The 20,987-nt window shown below is 39.5% G+C and overlaps 1 protein-coding gene across 1 annotated transcript in view; it reads left to right on the top strand.

The window, feature by feature from the left end:
• F13A1 (coagulation factor XIII A chain) overlaps positions 1-20,987 on the top strand; it is a 111,892-nt gene that overhangs the window by 57,949 nt on the left and 32,956 nt on the right. Inside the window, exons 8-10 of the mRNA XM_018562557.1 lie at positions 995-1,098; positions 6,290-6,378; positions 10,416-10,569. Of these exons, the coding sequence (XP_018418059.1) occupies positions 995-1,098; positions 6,290-6,378; positions 10,416-10,569 (347 nt within the window). The remainder of the gene's footprint in view (positions 1-994; positions 1,099-6,289; positions 6,379-10,415; positions 10,570-20,987) is intronic.

Raw genomic sequence — 20,987 nt, 5'->3', positions numbered from 1 at the left:
TATTTTATCATACCCCGCCCCCCCCCCCAGTTCTCTGCCTTTTCTCCCCTTTTTCTTTCCTTCACCCCCCTTTTTTTCCTTTTCTTCACTCCTTTTTTACCTCCATTCTTTTCTTTTTCTCTTACTTCCTCTTTTCCTATTTCTGCCTTCCCCTCTACTTATTTTTGTGAGAGGGACTTTTGACTGCAGTTGATTTTGTTCTTATTACCACAAGCACACCGCCCACACCTCAGTGCATTTATCTTTTTATCTAATGGCTCTACAGTATTTGGCTGTTTGTTTTATATGCACTCTACCATTGCACCTTTGACTTGCACTCAGGTATTACGATTGTTATTGTTATTAATGTTCTGTACTATTTGATAATCTCTCAGTTATGTTTTACCATATTGTGGTGTGCTTCCATTTTGGCAATAATACTCTCTGTAAAAGAAAACAAAATGAAAGGATTATGGATACTTGAAAGTATTTTCCTTTAAAGTGAACCTGAACTGCCTAAATCATTTCAAAGAGTGTAACAGTGCTGAAATCCAGGCATCTTGTAGTGATTGCGAGTATTTGTATTGGTCTTCAAACCAATCCCTTTGCTCCTTGGATCTTAGGCCCAGCTTGTCCAAAAGGCCTTAGTTTCTCTTGCCCTGCCCCCTTTCATTCCACTTTTAAACTTCAGAGTCTGTGCTGCCCTCTGAAGCTTTGACTTCAGACTGTCTAACAGCACAGACAGAGCTTCAGGGTGGTAGGGTCTTGGAGACAATGTGAGGCCCTGCATACAGCTTAGGGCATAAGATACAAGGGGCTTTAAAGGTTACAGGGCCTCTAACTGAAGACTAACATAGTACTTGAAGACACCACAAGGTGCCTGTAAAGTGGCACTGTTGTTACTTTAGGCCCTTTAATTTTTCGATAAACATAATTCCTGCAGTGCTGGAAGTCTTTTAAGTGAACTGAATACTGCTAAGAATGGTATTTTAAAATGCATATTTGATCTATCAAGGAATTATCATTGCTGGAATGAGGCTTGGATGACCCGACCAGATCTTCCAGTTGGTTTTGGAGGATGGCAAGCAGTGGATGCCACACCACAGGAGACTAGTGATGGTATGTTCTTTCTTTCTATGTGTTTATCTGCTATGAAATTTAGTTGTTTCCATATGTATTGCAGTTAGGAATGTGGTTGATAGCTGAATTATCCAAAAATGTTATGTATACCATATTGCCATTGAGTTTACTACACACTTACACACTTATCATTATGTAGCAATTTAATTAAAAGATAAAAAAGAATGATAAAACATGATAGATAAAAAGAATGATAAAACATGTGGAAACCTATTTATTTTCTCTAATTTAGCTGTATGGGAATCAAAAGATTATAAACCAAGCAGTAATGGTTAAAGGTGTTCTGTAGGTTTCTTGGTGTAACTAGAATCTTTTAAGGATGTGTTAGATATTGCAATGGGAGGAATGGATATTATCTAAACTGGAGCAGACAGAATCTGTACAGTTGCCCATGTCAACCAATCAGCTTCTCTCTTCAGTCTGTTCAGTTATACTTTGAAAATTAAAGAGAAGCTGATTGTCTGCCATGGGCAACTGCTCCAGATTCTGTCTGCTCCAGTTTTGATGAATTCCCCTTGATGTCTATATGGTCAATGCAAGATTGATCAGACAGTATGACAATAAACCCTCTACACGTACTTTATTTTATCACAGCAGTTGCTTAGCATGGAGGCTGATTATACTGTCAGATATCCAGATAGCCAGCAGAGGAAGAGTAAGTAGATCTATATATAAAATACAAGTGTAATAAAGGATACTTTATGGAAAATTTTAACATAAATAAAAAATAGCTAGCCCTTGCTCACATTGCAGAGGTGCTGCAGGTTGTGCTTGTGGTAGGCAGCCCATTTATTTGAACCAGCTGCCTACCACATCTAAACCACACTGAAAGAAGTGCATACACCTTTTTTTTCAAATTGAATCGCACCCCATACAATGGTAATAGGTTACTGTGCGATGTGGTGCAATACAAGGCAGGTATGATGGCTAAGTGCGTATTATTCCCATTAAGGAATAATAGCATTGTGTTGCACCTAACATCACATTTTTTATGTGATGTGGGACCATGTGCAGTATTGCATGCACTCATGCATCACATAGATGTGAACAGAGCCTTACCCCCAGGATATTTTATCTATAGTTTTTGTATTTGGATTATTAACTAGAGTAATATCAGCTTTTATGCCTATGAGAACATATATTCCTGCAAACATCTTTCATAACAAACTGCAGAACAGGTTAGCTTTGTTGTTTGATCTAAGCTCAGTAAATTGGTAATGCACAGAAATTAAGGCAACTGACAACTAAGATAATTGGGGTAAAGATCAGGTGTAGCAGTACAGTTCTTTTATTAAAAATAACCCAGGCTGAGCAGCGAAATAGGAGCTGTACCTAGCCCAATATACCCTCAGATTTATCAGTCCTTCAGGTAAATGTCAAAAAGCATCCAGACTGCATGAGAAGTATACTAATATAAATGGAAGATACATACACTCACGTTGATGAACATAATATACAGGTACTATGCCCTATATACTAATTCTTACCTAAATTTATATCACTGTAAAAAATGCTGTTTACCCCTTTTTTTATATAAGACATAAAAACATATACATTGTACATAACTAGTTGAGAAGCACATATACAATCTAAAAGCCTCATAACTACTCTCTGACTAAAGCAGGATAGTTAATATTTTAAGTTCCTACAAGGATAGTTATTGGAGTGTAACTCAAAAGCAAAATAAAACTTAATTAAAAATAGATAAGCAAAATATCCCTATAGTACTACACAAATGCTACTATAAGGTAATTGTTGGCTTTGTGTGTATTTAATAATTTTCTTAATTGTGTCTTAGTTGCAAATCTGTAAAAATTCTCATTTTAGTTGAAGTTTATAAAATTAAAAATACAGTTCAGAGGTGCAGCTTACTTTTCTTAAAACTGAACTCCAGACAGATATATAAAAAACACAAATTATTGAGATTCTGTGTTTAATATGAACCGAAGGGGTCCTGGGGCCGAAGCTAGCCAAAGGATCGGCCGAAGCTACGGCCAGATCCTTCGGCAGCTTCTTGAATAGACCCCTAAATGTATTTTGTAATGCTTACCAGTGTGAGCACCAGAATTTGACTTAGTGTTAGCCTCTTGCAAACCCTGTACGGCGGAGCTGCGATTGGTAAAGGGAGAAGCAGCACAAGAAGCAAATATGTTATGCTGTAGTGATCATATGTTGGTAAGGATATTGCAGATTTAGGAGAGAACAGAGCAACTGAGAGATGACCTCATCAGTGTGTTGCTTCTCCATGTATTGTTCAGACACAGACTGGGTGAGGGGCAAGACCTGTAAGTGTTATATAACTGCAGCAGCAACAAAAAAAATGGTCTCCTGCCTGCATAACAGAGCAATACTGTGTGATAGGGCTGTATAAAGCTCAGTGGACATAAATACAAATCCTTCAGCAGGTAAAATGAATTTTTATTATTTGTATATCATCTGTGCATTTAGTTGTTTGCCTGGAGTTCGGCTTTAAAGGAACAGACAACCTCTATTGCCAGTAACTAATAGCGACCATTGGGAATTACTTTTCATTACTTTAATTTTGTAAAAATGATGAAATAATTTAATTTAAAAAATATTGATGATTGGTTTGCCCATTGCTGAAGTACTGAGCCCAAGCTATGGATCACTCATTATTCAATTTAGGCTAAAAAAAAAAGGTTTGACAGATGACAATAGAGTTAAGGATTGGCTGATTGCTATTGTTCCTTCAAAATAAAGCTGGCAACACTTCTTAAAACTCAACCTTTCAAAAACTGAGCTCTTGATATTTCCTCCTGCCCGTGCACCTTCACCCAACTTTTCCCTTGAGATTGTTAACACAACTATCCAGCCCTCCCCCCATGCCAAGGTCCTAGGTGTCATCCTTGACTCGGACCTCACCTTTCTTCCCAACATCCAATCACTATCCAAATTCTGCCGCCTTCACCTTTGTAACATCTCCAAAATATGCCCCTTCCTCACCAAAGAAACCGCAAAATTACTCATCCACTCCCTTGTTATCTCTCGTCTTGACTACTGCAACTCCCTCCTCATTGGCCTACCTCTACACAGGCTATCCCCCCTTCAGTCTATCATGAATGCAGCTGCTAGTCTCATCCACCTAACCAACCGCTCAGTGTCTGCAACCCCCCTCTGTCAATCCCTGCACTGGCTTCCTATAGCCCAAAGGATAAAATTCAAAATATTAACAACCGCATACAAAGCCATCCACAACTCTGGCCCTGGCTATATCTCCAACCTGGTCTCAAAGTATTACCCTAAACGTCCACTCCGCTCTTCACAAGACCTCCTGCTTTCCAGCTCCGTCATCAACTCCTCCAATGCTCGCCTCCAGGACTTCACTAGAGTGTCTCCCATCCTATGGAACTCTCTACCCCAACCTGTCCGTCTATCTCCCACACTGACTGCCTTTAGGCGATCCCTTAAGACTCATCTCTTCAGGGAAGCCTATCCCACCTCACCCTAACCACTGAACAATCACTTTCTCAAACAATCATCCCCGCGCAGCTACCTCCTCATGTATCACTTGCCCCTCCCTTTTAGATCGTAAGCCCTCACGGGCAGGGCCCTCCTTACCATCTTGTCTTAAATTGTATTGTGACTGTAATGTCTTCCTTATATTGTAAAGCGCTGTGCAAACTATTGGCGCTATATAAATCCTGTATAATAATAATATCCAATGCAGTACATATGAATGAACTCTCAGGCCCCGTTCACATGTAGCGACTTATCGCGCGATTTCTGCCGCGATATCGCGCATTTTTGCCGCGCGATATCGCGAGAAGTCGCCGTCTAATGATACTCAATGGAGCTGTCTTAGCTCCATGTCGCGCATCGCTCGTCGCGGTCGCAAGTCGCTTCTACAGGACCCTTTTTTCGGCGGATTTTGCGCGATTTTGCTTTTTTTCTATGGAGCCCGACGGAGAAGGTTGCGCTACCATCGCTGGATCGGCGCTGGTACGTCGCCCCGAAAGTCGCGCTATCCCGGCCGCTGCAAAGGTATGTCGCTACATGTGAATGGGGCCTCAGGCATTATGAGCATTCCTTTTAATAGACTTATTTATTTTAATTTTTTTAAAGAATGATGGTAGAGTCACATCTGACTGTCTATGGCCATCTTAAAGTGACACTAAACTCAGGAGTTAAATCTTAAAAATGTATTCAAGTACCTTAACTATTAACAAAAATGTATCTTATTTGTGTATCACTCAGCTGTAGATCCTCAAATCATCTTGGAATTCATGTTGGCACTGACCTTCCTTCTGGAGGGGGGCTACTTTTGTTCCCCATGGTCCCTGTGTGTGTTGTAGAGTAGACCCCGCTCCAAGCTCACTCCCATGATGAACTACAATCTCATGTTTAGTTTACTAATTTGTATTGAAATTGTAGTCCATCACTGGAGTGAGCTTGGTGTGGTGGCTACTTTACAACACTGACACAGGGACCATGGAGAACACAAGTAGGATGTTACAGCTAAGTGATGCACAAATACGCTACATTTTTGTTAAACGTTAAGGTTTTTGAATGCATTTTTAAGATTTACCTCCTAAGTTTAATGTCACTTTAAAGTAGAACTGAAGTTAAAACTAATACTAAACTTAATACTAATATTCTCTCTAGGAATTCTAGTTTGTGCTTTAGTGTTACTTTCTTACAGTTTGGTAACTGAACTAGCGATCTTAGAAAACATAACACTATCAATTGATCAGTCAGTCTGTCCAATAATCAATTCATGAATCATAAGCACCAACATGTCAATGAGCACACAGGATATATCGATTCAAAGCACATTAGTAATTAGATTGCTTTGAACAAATGTCATGAGCAATTTGCTGTTGAAACCACTCTGTGACGTGCAAATTCTCACTTTCACACAATCAGCAGTTAAGCTCAGAGTTTAAAGCATATTTATGCTAAACAGTAGAACTGACAGCAGCCACCTGACAAAAGAGTGAAAGGTCATTTGGCCTTCTAATGACTAGCATGCTATAACATTTTTTTATAATACACCTACCTGAACATACGGAGAAAGCAGACAAGGTCACATAGCAGCTATCTGTGTGAAAACAGTAGAAAACAACATTACTACAAAGACGCTATACAACAGAGAAAGAAAAGAGGATGCTATGGGATTTGTTTTCTAATTTATATTATTGATCATCTCTAGGTATGTTTAGATGTGGCCCTGCATCTGTTCAAGCCATTAAACATGGGCACGTCTGCTTTCAGTTTGATACGCCTTTCCTTTTCTCTGAGGTATGTTTTCCTTCAATCTCATCATAAATTCAATTTTGTAAAATAAATCCACTACAGTCAAATAATAACAGCTTCTTGATAAGTGTTTTGTTTTATTCAGTCTTGTTTCATATAATTTGCTTCTGTAATGGTTTTTTTTATAAAAGCAACAATATTTCAAAGGCTGTATCGTGTAGTGTGAAATTTTCGTTTTCCAGCATTTAACTGCGACTGACTAAAGTGTAAATTAGTCACACAATATTTTTTTATCATTTTTAATATACTGACGGCAGAAATTTGCCAGTTCAAAAAATTGTGTTTATTTTAAAGTAAACAATAAAGTTACAGTGAGATATAATTTTTTTAATGTATACCTCAAAAATGAGGATTATTTATTTGCTCCCTTTTTAGTCTGTGAAATATAACATTGAAAGCATTTTGTGTTATCTCTTTGATAAGTAAAAAAAAAAAAAAAAACGGTTGGCCCTGCCCGAAATGTGGGCTTATAACTGTGCTCTCTGCCTGTGCTGACTGTTATCAGCATTGCCCTCGGTTCTCTTTGGACTACAGAACACCTTCCTCTATGTTAAGGAGATAAGCATATGGGACATGTTCTGTAGTTCTAAAACACTTTCTGTCCTAAAGTGACAATATGTGAGGGATACCAGTTAGTTTCTAGTTCTGTGAAAATAGCCAAGTGTATGCACAGCTTCACCTGTAGCATTCACCTTTCCCTTAAGGCATAGAATGCCCACTGGTACTCAGATTCCCCCAGTGCTTGAGGTGTGAGCTTTATTCGCAGGACAAAGACGTCACCCAGTAACTCACAAAAAAGAATAAATGCGTACCTTAAGAGATGTCAGAGTTTGTGTCCCGGCAGGGGGTCACAACAGGCAGCAAACCAAAAAAGTATTCTTATCCAAGCAGGGGTCAGGGCAGGCAGCAATCTAAGAGAGACGTCATTATCCAAAGCAGTGGTCAGGACAGGCAGTAATCCAAAAGAGAAGTAATTATCCAAAGCAGGGGTCAGTGCAGGCGGCAATCCAAGAAATAAGTCATTTTCGAAAGCAGGGGTCAGGGCAGGTGACAATCCAAGAGAAAAGTCATTATCCAAAGCATAGGTCAATAAGAGGGTGATCGGATCAGACAGCATAAGAGTACAGGTTGGGAGCCAGGATGCTGAATGCTATCACAAGCCCAGAGCCCTGTGCTTGTGATACTCCAATAGAGACCTTCGGCACCATAACCAATCTGTAGATTGACTACAGATTGGCCAATCAGGGTGGGTGTGTCAGACAAAGCGGCAGCTGCTACGGCAATGGGAGAGATAGGCAGAGTGGCGGCTGCAGCAAGCCTGGCTCTTCTAACACAGCACTTATTTTTCATAGGTACAGTACAGTGAGTGAGAGTTGTCACTCTAGGACAGGAAGTGTGTTACTGGCAGGATCACCAAGTGAAAATAAAGGTAAAAAAGATAACTAATGCAGCCACCATATCTAAGGGCTGATAATCTGGAATATATTAGATTTGTGTTCTTGGGTTTAGATATGATTTAAATTGTACTTTTGTTTTGTGTTTTGACTAATGTAACCATTAGAGAATATGAAATATATTTTGGTTTACAAGTGCACTGGGTGATCATTCAGAAACTGTGATCTGACCTTCACATGTGCTCTATTCCACTTCATAGAAACCAACCTACCTACGTTTAGTCAAACTAAAGCTGTTAATAGTGCTGGTACTTAGATACATTTATGCTCATGAGCACTCAATAGGTTTCCAAAATCAGGGAACATAAAAAGAAAGCATTGACTTCTCCTTCTCCCAATTCTAACATGTGTGAATACTGTAGTTGCCCAGTGTTTCACTAACTACTAAAGTGTCCCTGCTCTAACACTTAAAGGGTTATTCACAAAAGGGTGAAGAGTTTGGAGAAGGCAGGAGAAGTGAACAATCTAGGACAACATAGCTGAACTGGAAAGTGAGCCGAATTGGAGAATTTTTCCAAATCTGCTATTTTGGCCTTGATTGTTCACTTCTCCTGCCTTCTCCAAACTCTTTATCCTTTTTTGAATAACCCTGTCAGCCTTTCCCTTTCCTGAACCCTTACCACGTAGTTACATAGTAAGCCGGGCTGAAAAAAGACACAAGTCCATTGAGTTCAACCTATTGAGCTAAAATTAAAAAAAAATAAAAACAAAGAAGAAAAACCTAAAACAGAATGCTATGCCCACTGTTAGCCACCATTGATCCAGAAGAAGGCAAAAAAACCCTATAAAGCATGGTTTAATTTGCTCCAACAGAGGAAAGAATTCCTTCCTGATCCCAAGAGGCAATCAGATATTCCCTGGATCAACAATCTCTGGTGTTTATTTTACTTGTAAGAAGTTTATTTCTAGTAATATTCTGTGCATTTAGGAATGCATCCAGATATTTCTTAAAACAGTTAACTGAGCTAGCTAGAACTAGTTCCTGGGGGAGCCTATTCCACATGTTAACAGCTCTAACTGTGTAAAATCCTTTTTTATAGGCAAAGGTTAAACCTCTTTTAACCTTTCACTGTCACTAAGAGTGCCCCCTGTCCTTTGCAGTGACCTTAAAGTGAATAATTTGGCACCAAACTCACTATATGGACCATTTATGTATTTATACATGGTGATCATATCCCCCCTTAATCGTCTCTTCTCAAGAGAGAACAAATTTAATTCAGATAATATTTCCTCATAGCTGAGCTCCTCCATGTCTCTTATCAGTTTAGTTGTCCTTCTCTGCACTTTCTCCAGTTTCATAACATCCTTTTTGTGAAGTGATGTCCAAAGCTGAACTGCATATTTCAGATGAGGTCTTACTAACACTTTGTACAGGGGCAGGATTCTCTCTCTCTCTCTGTAGTCTATACCCTTTTTAACTCCTTAGTGACGGGAGTTGTACACTGTAGGTCCCTGTCGCTAAGTGCCCAAATGACTGACCACATACACTGTAGCTAATTGGGGCTCTGTAATGCTGGTAGCTACTGAGAATCAGCGGTTACAGTTCAATAATGGATGCCCCATTAATGAAAGAGTTAAGCTTTTACAGACACCCGATCCCTTTTAGGAATCGGGTGTCTGACAGTGATAGCATTACGGTATTTATCACACTTGCTTTCACTGTGTGACAGCTGGTACAGATCAGGATTAGGAAATCCCGATGTTTGCTGGCTTTTTTGCTTAATGTTCCAGAATAGAAACATTAAGCTACATGTTTCTATTCTGAAACATTGTCGCACGCGTCTGATACTATTCAACACTTCCTAAGAGAGGTACACCTTATATTCTCACCTGGAAAGAAAGGAGGGGGAACTTGTGCAACTTAAATGATAGCTAAACCTAATCACTAAAATCACATATAAGCTTTAACATTTTAATGTAATTTCAGAAGTTTTTTCTTTTCACTCTGCATCTTCTTTAAAGTAATACCTGGTGCTGCAGCAATTAAGGTCCTTGTTCAGGTGCTTTCTGTTATGCAGTGACAAATGCCTCCTCATTGTGTTGATCCTTTGTCACATGCTCTTTTGCCGGTAACTATAAACAGCCATGTTGATGCACATTGTTCAGATATGCTCTACTGTTGTCATTTTCAGAAAGCTAGTCCAGAGCAATGATGTGCAGTCAGTGCTTGAGCAGAAAGAGGCTGGAGGAGATCAGCAGCACTGAGATGTAAAGCGGATAAAAAAATAATAAAACTGTATTTCATAGTAATAGAAGTTAAAGCTAGGGTTAGGTGAACTTTAAGGCCCTCCTGAGTAACATTCAAGTGCCCTTTGGCCCATCTGTGGCTACCCCTTTTTCTTCGAAAACACAACAGACTAACTTTCAATAAGGTCTCTGAAGGATACTACAACCAATTGCACTCATTGTATGTAATGACAAACATCTCAATGTGTATATTTTTTTTTATAAACTAAGAAATAATTTTATATTTTCTTAAAAAAAGCATTGATCTATGTCATATTAAGGAAACTGAGTATAAAATGAAATATATTGGGTAAACAATAAAATTCTGTTGTATTGTTACAGGTAAACAGTGACGTTGTTTATTCTAAGGCAATGAAAGATGGATCAAAAGTGGTTGAGTATATCGATAAAACACACGTGGGACAGAAAATATTAACAAAGGAAATAGGAGGAAATGGACCTCATGAAATAACTGATCTGTACAAGTTCTCAGAAGGTAAAGATTGTGGGGGAATTTATCAAAACTGGAGCAGACAAAAACTGGAGCAGCTGTGCATGGCAACCAGTTATGATTTGAAAATGAAGGAGAGAAGCTGATTGGTTGCCATGCACAGCTGCTCCAGTTTTTGTCTGCTCCAGTTTTGATAAATTCCCTTCTGTGTGCCCATCCACCTTGCGATCATCGGACGAAACTTTTTGTACGATGATCGAACTGTCGAACGATTTTCGGTTCAATCAGCAAGGTTCAATCAGCCTGTAGTGAAAAAAAAACACCTAGAAAAAATGCAGTAATCGACCGCACGTATTTTCGTTTGCGCGTGAGCAGTGTAAATCGTACGAATTTTGACATACGGAAATGCCGGCAACCTTGCGAAAATTGTACGATCGACCGAAGTTTTCTAACCTGCTGGTTAGTCAAAAGTCAATCAATTGTACAGTATTTGAAATTGTACACTGCCCATCAACCTTACGAGTATCGGATTAAAACGTGATTGCATACGAATATCGGCCGATATTCGTAAGGTGTATGGGCACCTTTACTGTAAAGGAATGCTGGACAGTAACCTACCTTAGACTTCAGAAGTTACCATTGGCTAGGGTCCTGATATTATCGTTATTATTATTATTATTAGTTGTAGTAGTAGTAGTATTAGTAGTATAGTTATTTATGCTGCACTTTACATACTATTTATACACATCTATCCCTGCTCTCAAGGACCTTACAATCTGTGGTCACTAGCGGATAAGCAGACATAGTAGAGCCAATCAACCTACTAGCATGTCTTTGGAGTGTTAGAGGAAACCCACGCAAGCACAATGGGAACATGCAAACTCCAAGCAGATAGAGACCTGGCTAAACCTGGAATCTCTTAGAAGTGCTAACCAATGAGCCACCGTGCTGATACTGAGTTTTAAAAAAATTAAACCTTGGGAAACCAATTTAATTGAACTGGTATCTGTCATATAACTGGAACACCATTCGAGGAAAGGAGTATTGAAGTGTCAGGACCCCGGTCAGATGTATGATCTTGTCATTGACCCCTTGTGGAGCTTAACTTTCACTTACTGTCCTAATAACAATTATTTGTGGTACAGAAGCTGGAAGTTGTCACTGGACAGTTTTTATTGGGGACACCACTTTCAATGGTTACCTTAGGAAGATTTCCTCTGACTTGTGTCTGGAATAAGGATGGAGGGAAAATATTCTTAGTATGAAAGACAACAATACCTGACATATGTTCTAACAATTTCCCTGTTATCCAAAACTCCCCTTGGGAGATTTCCATTCACATTTTGTGTATTTTCACTAGGACAGGAAGTGAGAAGATTTTTTTTATTTTGCTTGACTGTAAGCAGCATACTAATTTTATATTGATTTGAATATATAGAATTGGTGATGGGCCGAACAGGCCCGAGTTCGGTTCGAATTCGAACTTTAGAACATCCAAAAAGTTTGAATTCAAAATTTAACTCAATGCAAGTCTATGGGGGTAGAGCTTTCAAAAACAATTGTCCCCTTTAAGAGAACTTATATGCAAGTTATTGGCCATAAAAAGTGTATGGGGATCCGGGTACTGCCCTGGGGGATAGTAATCAATAAAATACATTTTTTTAAAAGGGTAAAGGGTAAAGGGTAACAATAAAATTGAAAAATTCCTTTAAATATTGTGCCTAACCTGACTGTAAAGTGGCACATCTGTACAATGTATAGAACCTGCTGCAGCAAAACTGACATTTCTAAAGAAAAACAAATTACATTTTTATTTTTTTTAAGTGTGCAGTTCCCCCTCCCAAACAATACCAGACCCTTCAGGTCTGGTAGGAATGTTTGGAGGGACCACATTTTTTTAAAAAAAGTGTGGGGTTCCCCCCAAAAGTCATACCAGACCCTTAAGGTCTGGTAAGAATATTGAGGAGGGATACCGTGTAAAAAAAAAAGGTGTGTTGGGTTCCCCCTTAAAGTCATACCAGGCCCTTAAGGTCTGGCAGGGATTTTAAGGAGGAACTCCACCCCCAAAAATAAGGGGGGGGGAATGGGGTCCCCCCTAAAATTCCATAGCAGACCCTTGATCTGAGCATAGGTCTGACAGGGCAGGAAAGGGTGGAGACGAGCGAGCCCCTGGAAAAGCACATTGTCCCCATGCTGATGAGGACAAGGGCCTTTTCCCACAAGCCCTGGTTGTGGGGGGGTGAGCAGAAGGCTTATTCACATCAGCGTACCCCTTTAATAAAGGGGCGCCCAGGTGCCGCCTCCGACCTTGAGAATGAGTATGGGGTACTTGTACCTCTACCCATTCACTAAAGGGTTAAATAAAATTGTAAATAAGACTTTATTATAAGACTTTAAGACTTTTGAAAAAAATCCTATTTGGAAAAAAAAACAAAAGACATGTTTTTGACAAGTCTTTCATTTAAAAAAAAAATTAAAAAATGTATCCACTGATGTAATCCAACGTCAATCACGATGTTCAGTGTTGTCCACGACGACGACAACTCAGCAAAATAAAAAATAAAACAATAAAAAATAAATAGAAATAATAATTTTAAAAAACCCAGACGAGTGCCGTCCCGTTGCTGAAGCAGAATGGCATTTTAACAGATGCCGGTAACAACTGTAACTGTAACAGTTGTTACGGGGTGAGCCATGCTTGGGCAGAATCATAATGACTTTGCCCAGTCATGGCTCCCACTGTTCTCTATGCACTGATTGGGCAAAGTCTTCAACCCGACCTGCCCTGCCGAACACCATGACAGCCTGGCAGTTCGTGTGTTCGTCGAACACATGAACTGCCGATCTTGGAGTTGAACCAACCCTATATATAATTACTTTTTTACTTCTCAGTGCAGCTTCCCTGAACCTCTGGTCGGGGAGGACGCACTTTGAACATAGCACTGTCCCACGTGCACGCTGGTGCTATGACATCATCATTCAATGCCTCTGGGCTACCTGTGCACAACCATCGCAGTCAGTGACAGCAGATATTTTGTGACATATGCATGCAAGGATGACTCTGCTGGGGCTCCATAGGGCCCTGCAGGCCAAGGATTTACCCTTACAACAGAAATCATGGCCAGTGATCCGAGGACTGGGTGAAGTGAAAGAATTGGAATGTAGAAGATTTATAAGAAGCAGAACACAATATAAGTGCTGCCACCAACATCTTAATTATATAAAAATTGGTATAATATCACTAACATCAGAATGCACATAGGGCACAAGCCTATCTTTCCAGGATGTTTTCCCATCATAAGCATAGCTGTATTGCACTGGGCCATTCTACTTATAGGAATACATTTCTGGTGGTCTGGGAACCCTTTTGCTTGTCTAAGTAAAAATGGAGGAGGCATTCCCAGTCTCACCCACTCCTTTTTTTTTTCTCTCTAGAATACAGAAGAAAGTTTCCTTGTACAGAATAGTATGTCCTCAGGAAGCAAACCCAAATTTGAAAGGGATATGAGAGACTAGCACCACAAAAGGTGAAAGAGAGCACCCAGAACAGGGTAAACCTAGTGTAATTTCTTTCTATTGCACAGTTGCAGTGTCTCCTGGATAGTATTAAACAACTTATTTATTTATTTTACTAGTTTCATTGTTTGGAGCTGCTCTTTAAGTATTTTAGCCAGTGTATTTCAAATTATCCTCAAGACTCAATATTGGCTTTTACTCTTCCAGGATGGAAGGTGTGCTAATTAGTAACATTTTAAAGGAAGCACTCTTTATAGAAAATGGCTCTATTCAAAGATCAGGGGAAAAAACATACAGAGCAAATTTCTTAAGCTTTTAATAACATTAAAGTGCAACTCTGTCCATACTATGAACATTACAGTTTTTATATATTCTTAACAGGCAAAAGAGCTTTTAAACAAGCCATCCCTAAACTCTCTATCTGACTGTAATTTGAAGTAATTCATTATCCAAGATCCTAAAAGATCACATCAAAGACCCCAATCTCCCATTCACACTTGCAAAGAGGGACATTGCACACATCGTGTATTGGACAGCCTATTGATTTCAATGGGCTGCCCTATACGCGGCAAACACAGAAAAGAAGCTAAATATGCGTTTTGAGCTCAAAGCTTCGCTTGTTTTTTACCTGCGCATTTTTTTGCACATTTGTTGTACGTCTTTGTGCAAAAAAAAGTGTATTTTTCTTGGTACATTTGGGGCGCTATTAACAATAATGACACCACAAGAGTGGCATGTTTTTCACGTGTTTTGTGGATGTATGCAATATCGTTGGATTGTCCATGCATTAAACAAGTATAAATGGGGGCTGAAGTGGATTTTCAGTGAGTTTCAAACAGCTTCTAAATATGTGCTGCCTGTTTACATCAGAGTACTGGCAGGCTGCCAAGAATCAGCTGCAATAGAAAATAATGGAAAAAGAGGTAACATTTCAGTGCTTTTGTTGTGAACTTTGAAGATTTCTCCACAAGGCATTTAGCTACAGATATAAATGACAGCTTGTTTAAAAGTGCATTTAAAATGTTCTAATCTTATAAAGGAATTACATTTGACCTGGAAAGAAAATATTCTAATAACATTCGCTCAAAACAAATTTATATGCAGTTTGCAAATGGAATGGCTCTTCAATTTTTTATAGATACACCCCTTAGTGCGTGTACACTTGATGTTTACAAAACTAACTATGCACAGTGACTCATATTAAGACTATTTGGATTGTAACTGACATTTGTAAAACATATTATATTTTAAAGAAGAGTTTATTGTTTATAGCATGTTTTTAATCTTCCATTGAATAAATGATCCATTATAATCCTGAGATTTTAGTTATAGTCTATGCAGTAGGAGTATGCATACACGTGGCTCTTTGATTAATAGGTGGAGGGATCTTTGGAATGTAATGAAATTAGCGGCCAATTAGTGCTTTATTTTGTTGCTTGAGTATGTTTTAAGCAGCAATTGTACTTTCAAATTCCCCTCCTTTATCTGTACATATTTATATATAGAATCTCAGTTGCCTTGTAGCAAAGAAAGTATATTGGTTAATTAATAAAAGAAAATCACAATAGTAATGCTTTATTATTGACTGTGGAACCAAAACCTTAATACTTAACACAAAAAATATGACTTAAACTAAAAGTAAAATACAGAAATAGTGGGGAGAAAAATATATAAATAGTCTTGTAATAAATTAGTGTCATAGCTGTAGGCCACATACACAAAATCTAGAGATAGATTCTGTTCTTTTTTTTGCACAGTGTACTTAAAATTATTTCAAAACCCTGAAAGATAATCAGTCTCTAAAATAAGACAAAGAAAAATGAATGCCAGACAGTGCAGCTCAATCTCAGTTGGATAGATATAAAGGAAACAAAAGTAAAACTAGGCAAAGGTGAGGTCAGGAATGATGGAAAAGTCATAACAGGCATCAAGGATCACATCCTTGGGGATCAGCGACGGTAGAGATTAGCAAAAGGTAAACAAACAAGGTAAAAAACAAGGACAAAGGTAGCATATTACTACCTTCTATTGTTGTGAAAATTAAATTATGGCAGGAAAGTGAAAAGAAATAAGCACATACGTGGTTTCTGTACTGTGTGTAGATATTGCAGGTTTTAGTAAAGTACCCAGTCACATTACGATCATGCTGGTAAAGATAGCATTTATTGTAATTATACAAAATCATAGTTTTTCCACTTGCCCACATTTTCTCTTCTTGGGATACATATATTAGCCATTTTTATGTATTAGCACAGTAAAGCATTCTAAAACAGAAGGTATACCCATGTCTTATTTCTTTACACATCTTAAAAATAAGAGGGTTATTCCTTATTTTAGGACAGTGGACAGAGCCATGGAAACAATTTCTTTACACCCCAGCCAAATGCACATCCAGATCCTCAGGTGTATAGTGCAAATATAGCATAATATTTTATAGCCATTTATTCCAAAATGCATACAGCTGTTTCAGGCTTTCTGCCTATCATCTGTGCAGTGTATTGAAACCATGGCTTCTATGGAGTAGGGCTTGGGATCCAACAAGACAGTATAACCATACAGGTTATGGTAAGAAAGGACTAAAGGGATCAAAAAGTCCTCAAACCTAATTTAGATTCCATCTACCAGTAATTTGGGCTTTTTATATTTATTGAATCATATTGATTCTGATTACTGTTTTTGATTACTTTCATTTTCTCACTTTTAATGGCAGTGTCAATTGATTTTTTGTTTGTGGCAGAACTGCTTCTCATGCCATACAATTGGAATGGAAGGAAAACTCAGCTTGAAGCAGGTCAAATGCATCTGTCATTGAATTCTCAGTGATCTCAAACTGATGTCAAAAGCATGCTGCATTTGAACACTGATACAACCCCGAATAAAGTGGCACATTTAAGCCACATTCCTTCTGCAGTGGTGGTTGTTAGTGGTGGATCAAGAAAGAGGTCATCAACAGAAAAGAGCAAACTGAAATATTTGCATTTAAACAACCCATATATAGAGTACAATATACTGTACTTTCTTAAAGTGTAGGTAAAGTTAGGGAAAAAAGGTGACAGGCAAGGTTTTTATAACAGAAGAGACTCTATGGGGTCTATTCACCAAGCTGCCGAGGGCAGCCGAGTGAATGACCGATCTGAAGTGAAGTGAGCCGAACACTGTTCGGCTATTCACGTCGGCTATTCACCTCTAGCCGAAGGATCGGCCGAAGCTACGGCCAGATCCTTCGGCAGCTTCGTGAATAGACCCCTTTATGTCTCTTCTGTCATAATTGCTGCCAACCTGTCTGTCACAATTTGTGTACATTGAGCCACGCATGTGCAGCCCAGTGCATATGCTAACCGCAGTCTTTTGCCAAAATGAACTAACTCCCATGCGCATGTGAAGAGGTTACCTGATCCCAGCCCGGCCAATCAAGAAGCTGCAGACAGTAACCTGGAAAAAGACCAGGCAAAGATGGAAGCACTGTTGGCAGAGGAGATTGCTGAGATTAAAATGCTGGAGGAGATCACCTGCAATGTAAGTTAGCCATAATATGCAAATATGCTGTGCATACTAGCGCATTATGACAAAATGTTATTTTTAGTTTGGTAGTTTACTATCACTTTAAGCACTGAAACATACAAAATACACTATTAAAAATAAAGCTACTCTGCCCATATACCATCCTTATGGCTGTCACTGTTGTTCCATATGTGCAATAAATTGATTTAGTAGGCCCAATAACAGAAAGTACGGCCACATTAGAAATACATTTATAGGGTAATTCACAAAGCTGCCGAAAGATCTAGCCATAGCTTCGGCTGATCCTTCGGCTCACTTCGGTTGCGGAGCCCTTTGGTTCAGTCTAACCGAAGGGCTGCTGTACGAGCTATTCACTATAGCCCGTACAGCAGCCGGAGGCGGCCGAGTGGCTCAGCCGAGCCTAAGGCATATGCTTCGGCTCGACTGAGCTGAAGTGACAGCCAAAGCAGGGCGAACGGCCTGCTGAAGGCCGGCCTTTTGACCCGGAATGACAGCTGGGTGGAGCCAGCCGTGATCTCACTGCTGGCTCCGCCCAGTTGTCATGACGGATCAGCATCCCCAAATGACTTGGGGATGCTGAACTGTCATTAAACAATAACAACTGGGTGGAGCCAGCCATGACATCACAGCTGGCTCCGCCCAGTTGTTATTCTCCAGCAGGTGCCGGCCAATAGGAAACAGTTGGGTGGAGCTAGCTGTCACTGCTAGCTCCACCCAATTGTGTTTTTCTTTTTTTTTAAATCTTTCTTTATTTTTAAATGTTACTATTTATTTACATATTTTATTTTTTTATTTTTTTAACTATTTGCATTGATTTCCTATCCTGCCACAGGTACAGAACAGGTACAGAGCAGAATAGCAGACCCGAATGCCGCTCGGCTATTCACTCACTGCCGTTCGGGTTAACTCCCATGCGCATGTGAAGAGGTTACCTGATCCCAGCCCGGCCAATCAAGAAGCTGCAGACAGTAACCTGGAAAAAGACCAGGCAAAGATGGAAGCACTGTTGGCAGAGGAGATTGCTGAGATTAAAATGCTGGAGGAGATCACCTGCAATGTAAGTTAGCCATAATATGCAAATATGCTGTGCATACTAGCGCATTATGACAAAATGTTATTTTTAGTTTGGTAGTTTACTATCACTTTAAGCACTGAAACATACAAAATACACTATTAAAAATAAAGCTACTCTGCCCATATACCATCCTTATGGCTGTCACTGTTGTTCCATATGTGCAATAAATTGATTTAGTAGGCCCAATAACAGAAAGTACGGCCACATTAGAAATACATTTATAGGGTAATTCACAAAGCTGCCGAAAGATCTAGCCATAGCTTCGGCTGATCCTTCGGCTCACTTCGGTTGCGGAGCCCTTTGGTTCAGTCTAACCGAAGGGCTGCTGTACGAGCTATTCACTATAGCCCGTACAGCAGCCGGAGGCGGCCGAGTGGCTCAGCCGAGCCTAAGGCATATGCTTCGGCTCGACTGAGCTGAAGTGACAGCCAAAGCAGGGCGAACGGCCTGCTGAAGGCCGGCCTTTTGACCCGGAATGACAGCTGGGTGGAGCCAGCCGTGATCTCACTGCTGGCTCCGCCCAGTTGTCATGACGGATCAGCATCCCCAAATGACTTGGGGATGCTGAACTGTCATTAAACAATAACAACTGGGTGGAGCCAGCCATGACATCACAGCTGGCTCCGCCCAGTTGTTATTCTCCAGCAGGTGCCGGCCAATAGGAAACAGTTGGGTGGAGCTAGCTGTCACTGCTAGCTCCACCCAATTGTGTTTTTCTTTTTTTTTAAATCTTTCTTTATTTTTAAATGTTACTATTTATTTACATATTTTATTTTTTTATTTTTTTAACTATTTGCATTGATTTCCTATCCTGCCACAGGTACAGAACAGGTACAGAGCAGAATAGCAGACCCGAATGCCGCTCGGCTATTCACTCACTGCCGTTCGGGCCCTATGTGAATAGGGGCAAACGGCAGCAAGTGAGCTGCCCGAGCTTCAGAGCATGTTCAGGTGACCAAAGTGCAGCTGAAGGCAGCCAATGTACGGCTGATTTCAGCCGATGTACAGCTGAAATCAGCTGTACTGAGCTGAAATGAATAGCCGAATGTCGTTCGGCTCACTTCACTTCGGCTCGGTTATTCACTTGACTGCCTTCGGCAGCTTTGTGGATAACCCCCTTAGTCTTTTTACAGGACTTTAGATATAAATTTAGAACTGAGCAAGCAGCTTGTGACACCCCAAATATATAAGGTGGTCAGGTATCAGTCAGAGACACCCCTCCCATGGAAGTGGGAGTGGAGTGGTTGGGGAGCAATTGCAAGCCAAGAGATGTATTTCAGCACATCTCTAGTAACCTGACCAGCAGGAAAAGGAACATATCTATGCTGAAAGGGAGGATAAGTAATTGTGAACCTTAGTCCTCTTCTTCAACAAATGTTACATGGCCAAGTGCCTAGGTCATCAGACGTGGCCAGAACTGGTGGGATCCAACAGCAGTATTCTCTCCACAAAAGATACATATTAAAACCTTTCTATCTATCTTCTTTCCCGAAAGACTCTTTACATAGCTTACTGTAAATATATATCCATTGGTGCACTTAATATTCAAAATAAAAATCTCCACCATTTCTGCTTCCTGAGTCTGTGTCAATGGATCCAAATAAATAATAAAATCTGGCTTCCTTACCAATTAATGTAATATCAAATATAAAACAAACATGAATAATCAGCAAGATAATTATTAATTATAGTATTCAATCTTTCCTTTAGCCTTAAATTACTGTGTCAATCTTCAGCTCCTTGTAAAATACAAGTAAAGATTCCCTTTAAAATGTATGGACCTAAAAGGACCAATAATACTAAAAATCTAGTATTTTAGATAAAAGAACAAAAAAACTTATGGTATAACCGTGTCACAGCATAGCTATATGTTTGTGATTAAAAATAATTCACAGTGACAAGACTGGAATTATTATTATGATTATGTCTGCTAGTTGTCTGAATTTGCAAGTAGACAGTTCAGTAAATATTTTAACATTAATAGCAGTTTTGGAATGAAAGTAAAAAGGAAAGGAAATTGGAAAAAAGTCCAGTAAAAGAAAGCATGTCAGTGATCACCATTAAGGTTTTTCAATATTTAATGGGAGGTCTATTTGCCATGCAATCCCTGGGAGATTTGTAGTGTGAGTACTGTGCGGTTGCTTAGTTACTGGATCCCAAGAGAATGCATGTGAGGAAAGGTTGTAGAAAGAAAACCAAGCAGTTAACAGAAGAGTAGAGCAATGACATCGAACAAGAAAGGAGAAACTGCCGCACACAGTTCTAGTTCATAAGAAACACAAAGCCATGTAGTGTTTAAAATTTGTATTGTGCCTGGCTAGTGTCTAAAATACAGTATATTCATAGAGGA

Source organism: Nanorana parkeri, unplaced genomic scaffold (genome assembly GCF_000935625.1).
Source record: "Nanorana parkeri isolate BGI_ZX_2015 unplaced genomic scaffold, ASM93562v1 scaffold584, whole genome shotgun sequence".
Classification (NCBI taxonomy): Eukaryota; Metazoa; Chordata; class Amphibia; order Anura; family Dicroglossidae; genus Nanorana; species Nanorana parkeri.
This window is presented reverse-complemented; position numbering and strand designations above follow the sequence as displayed.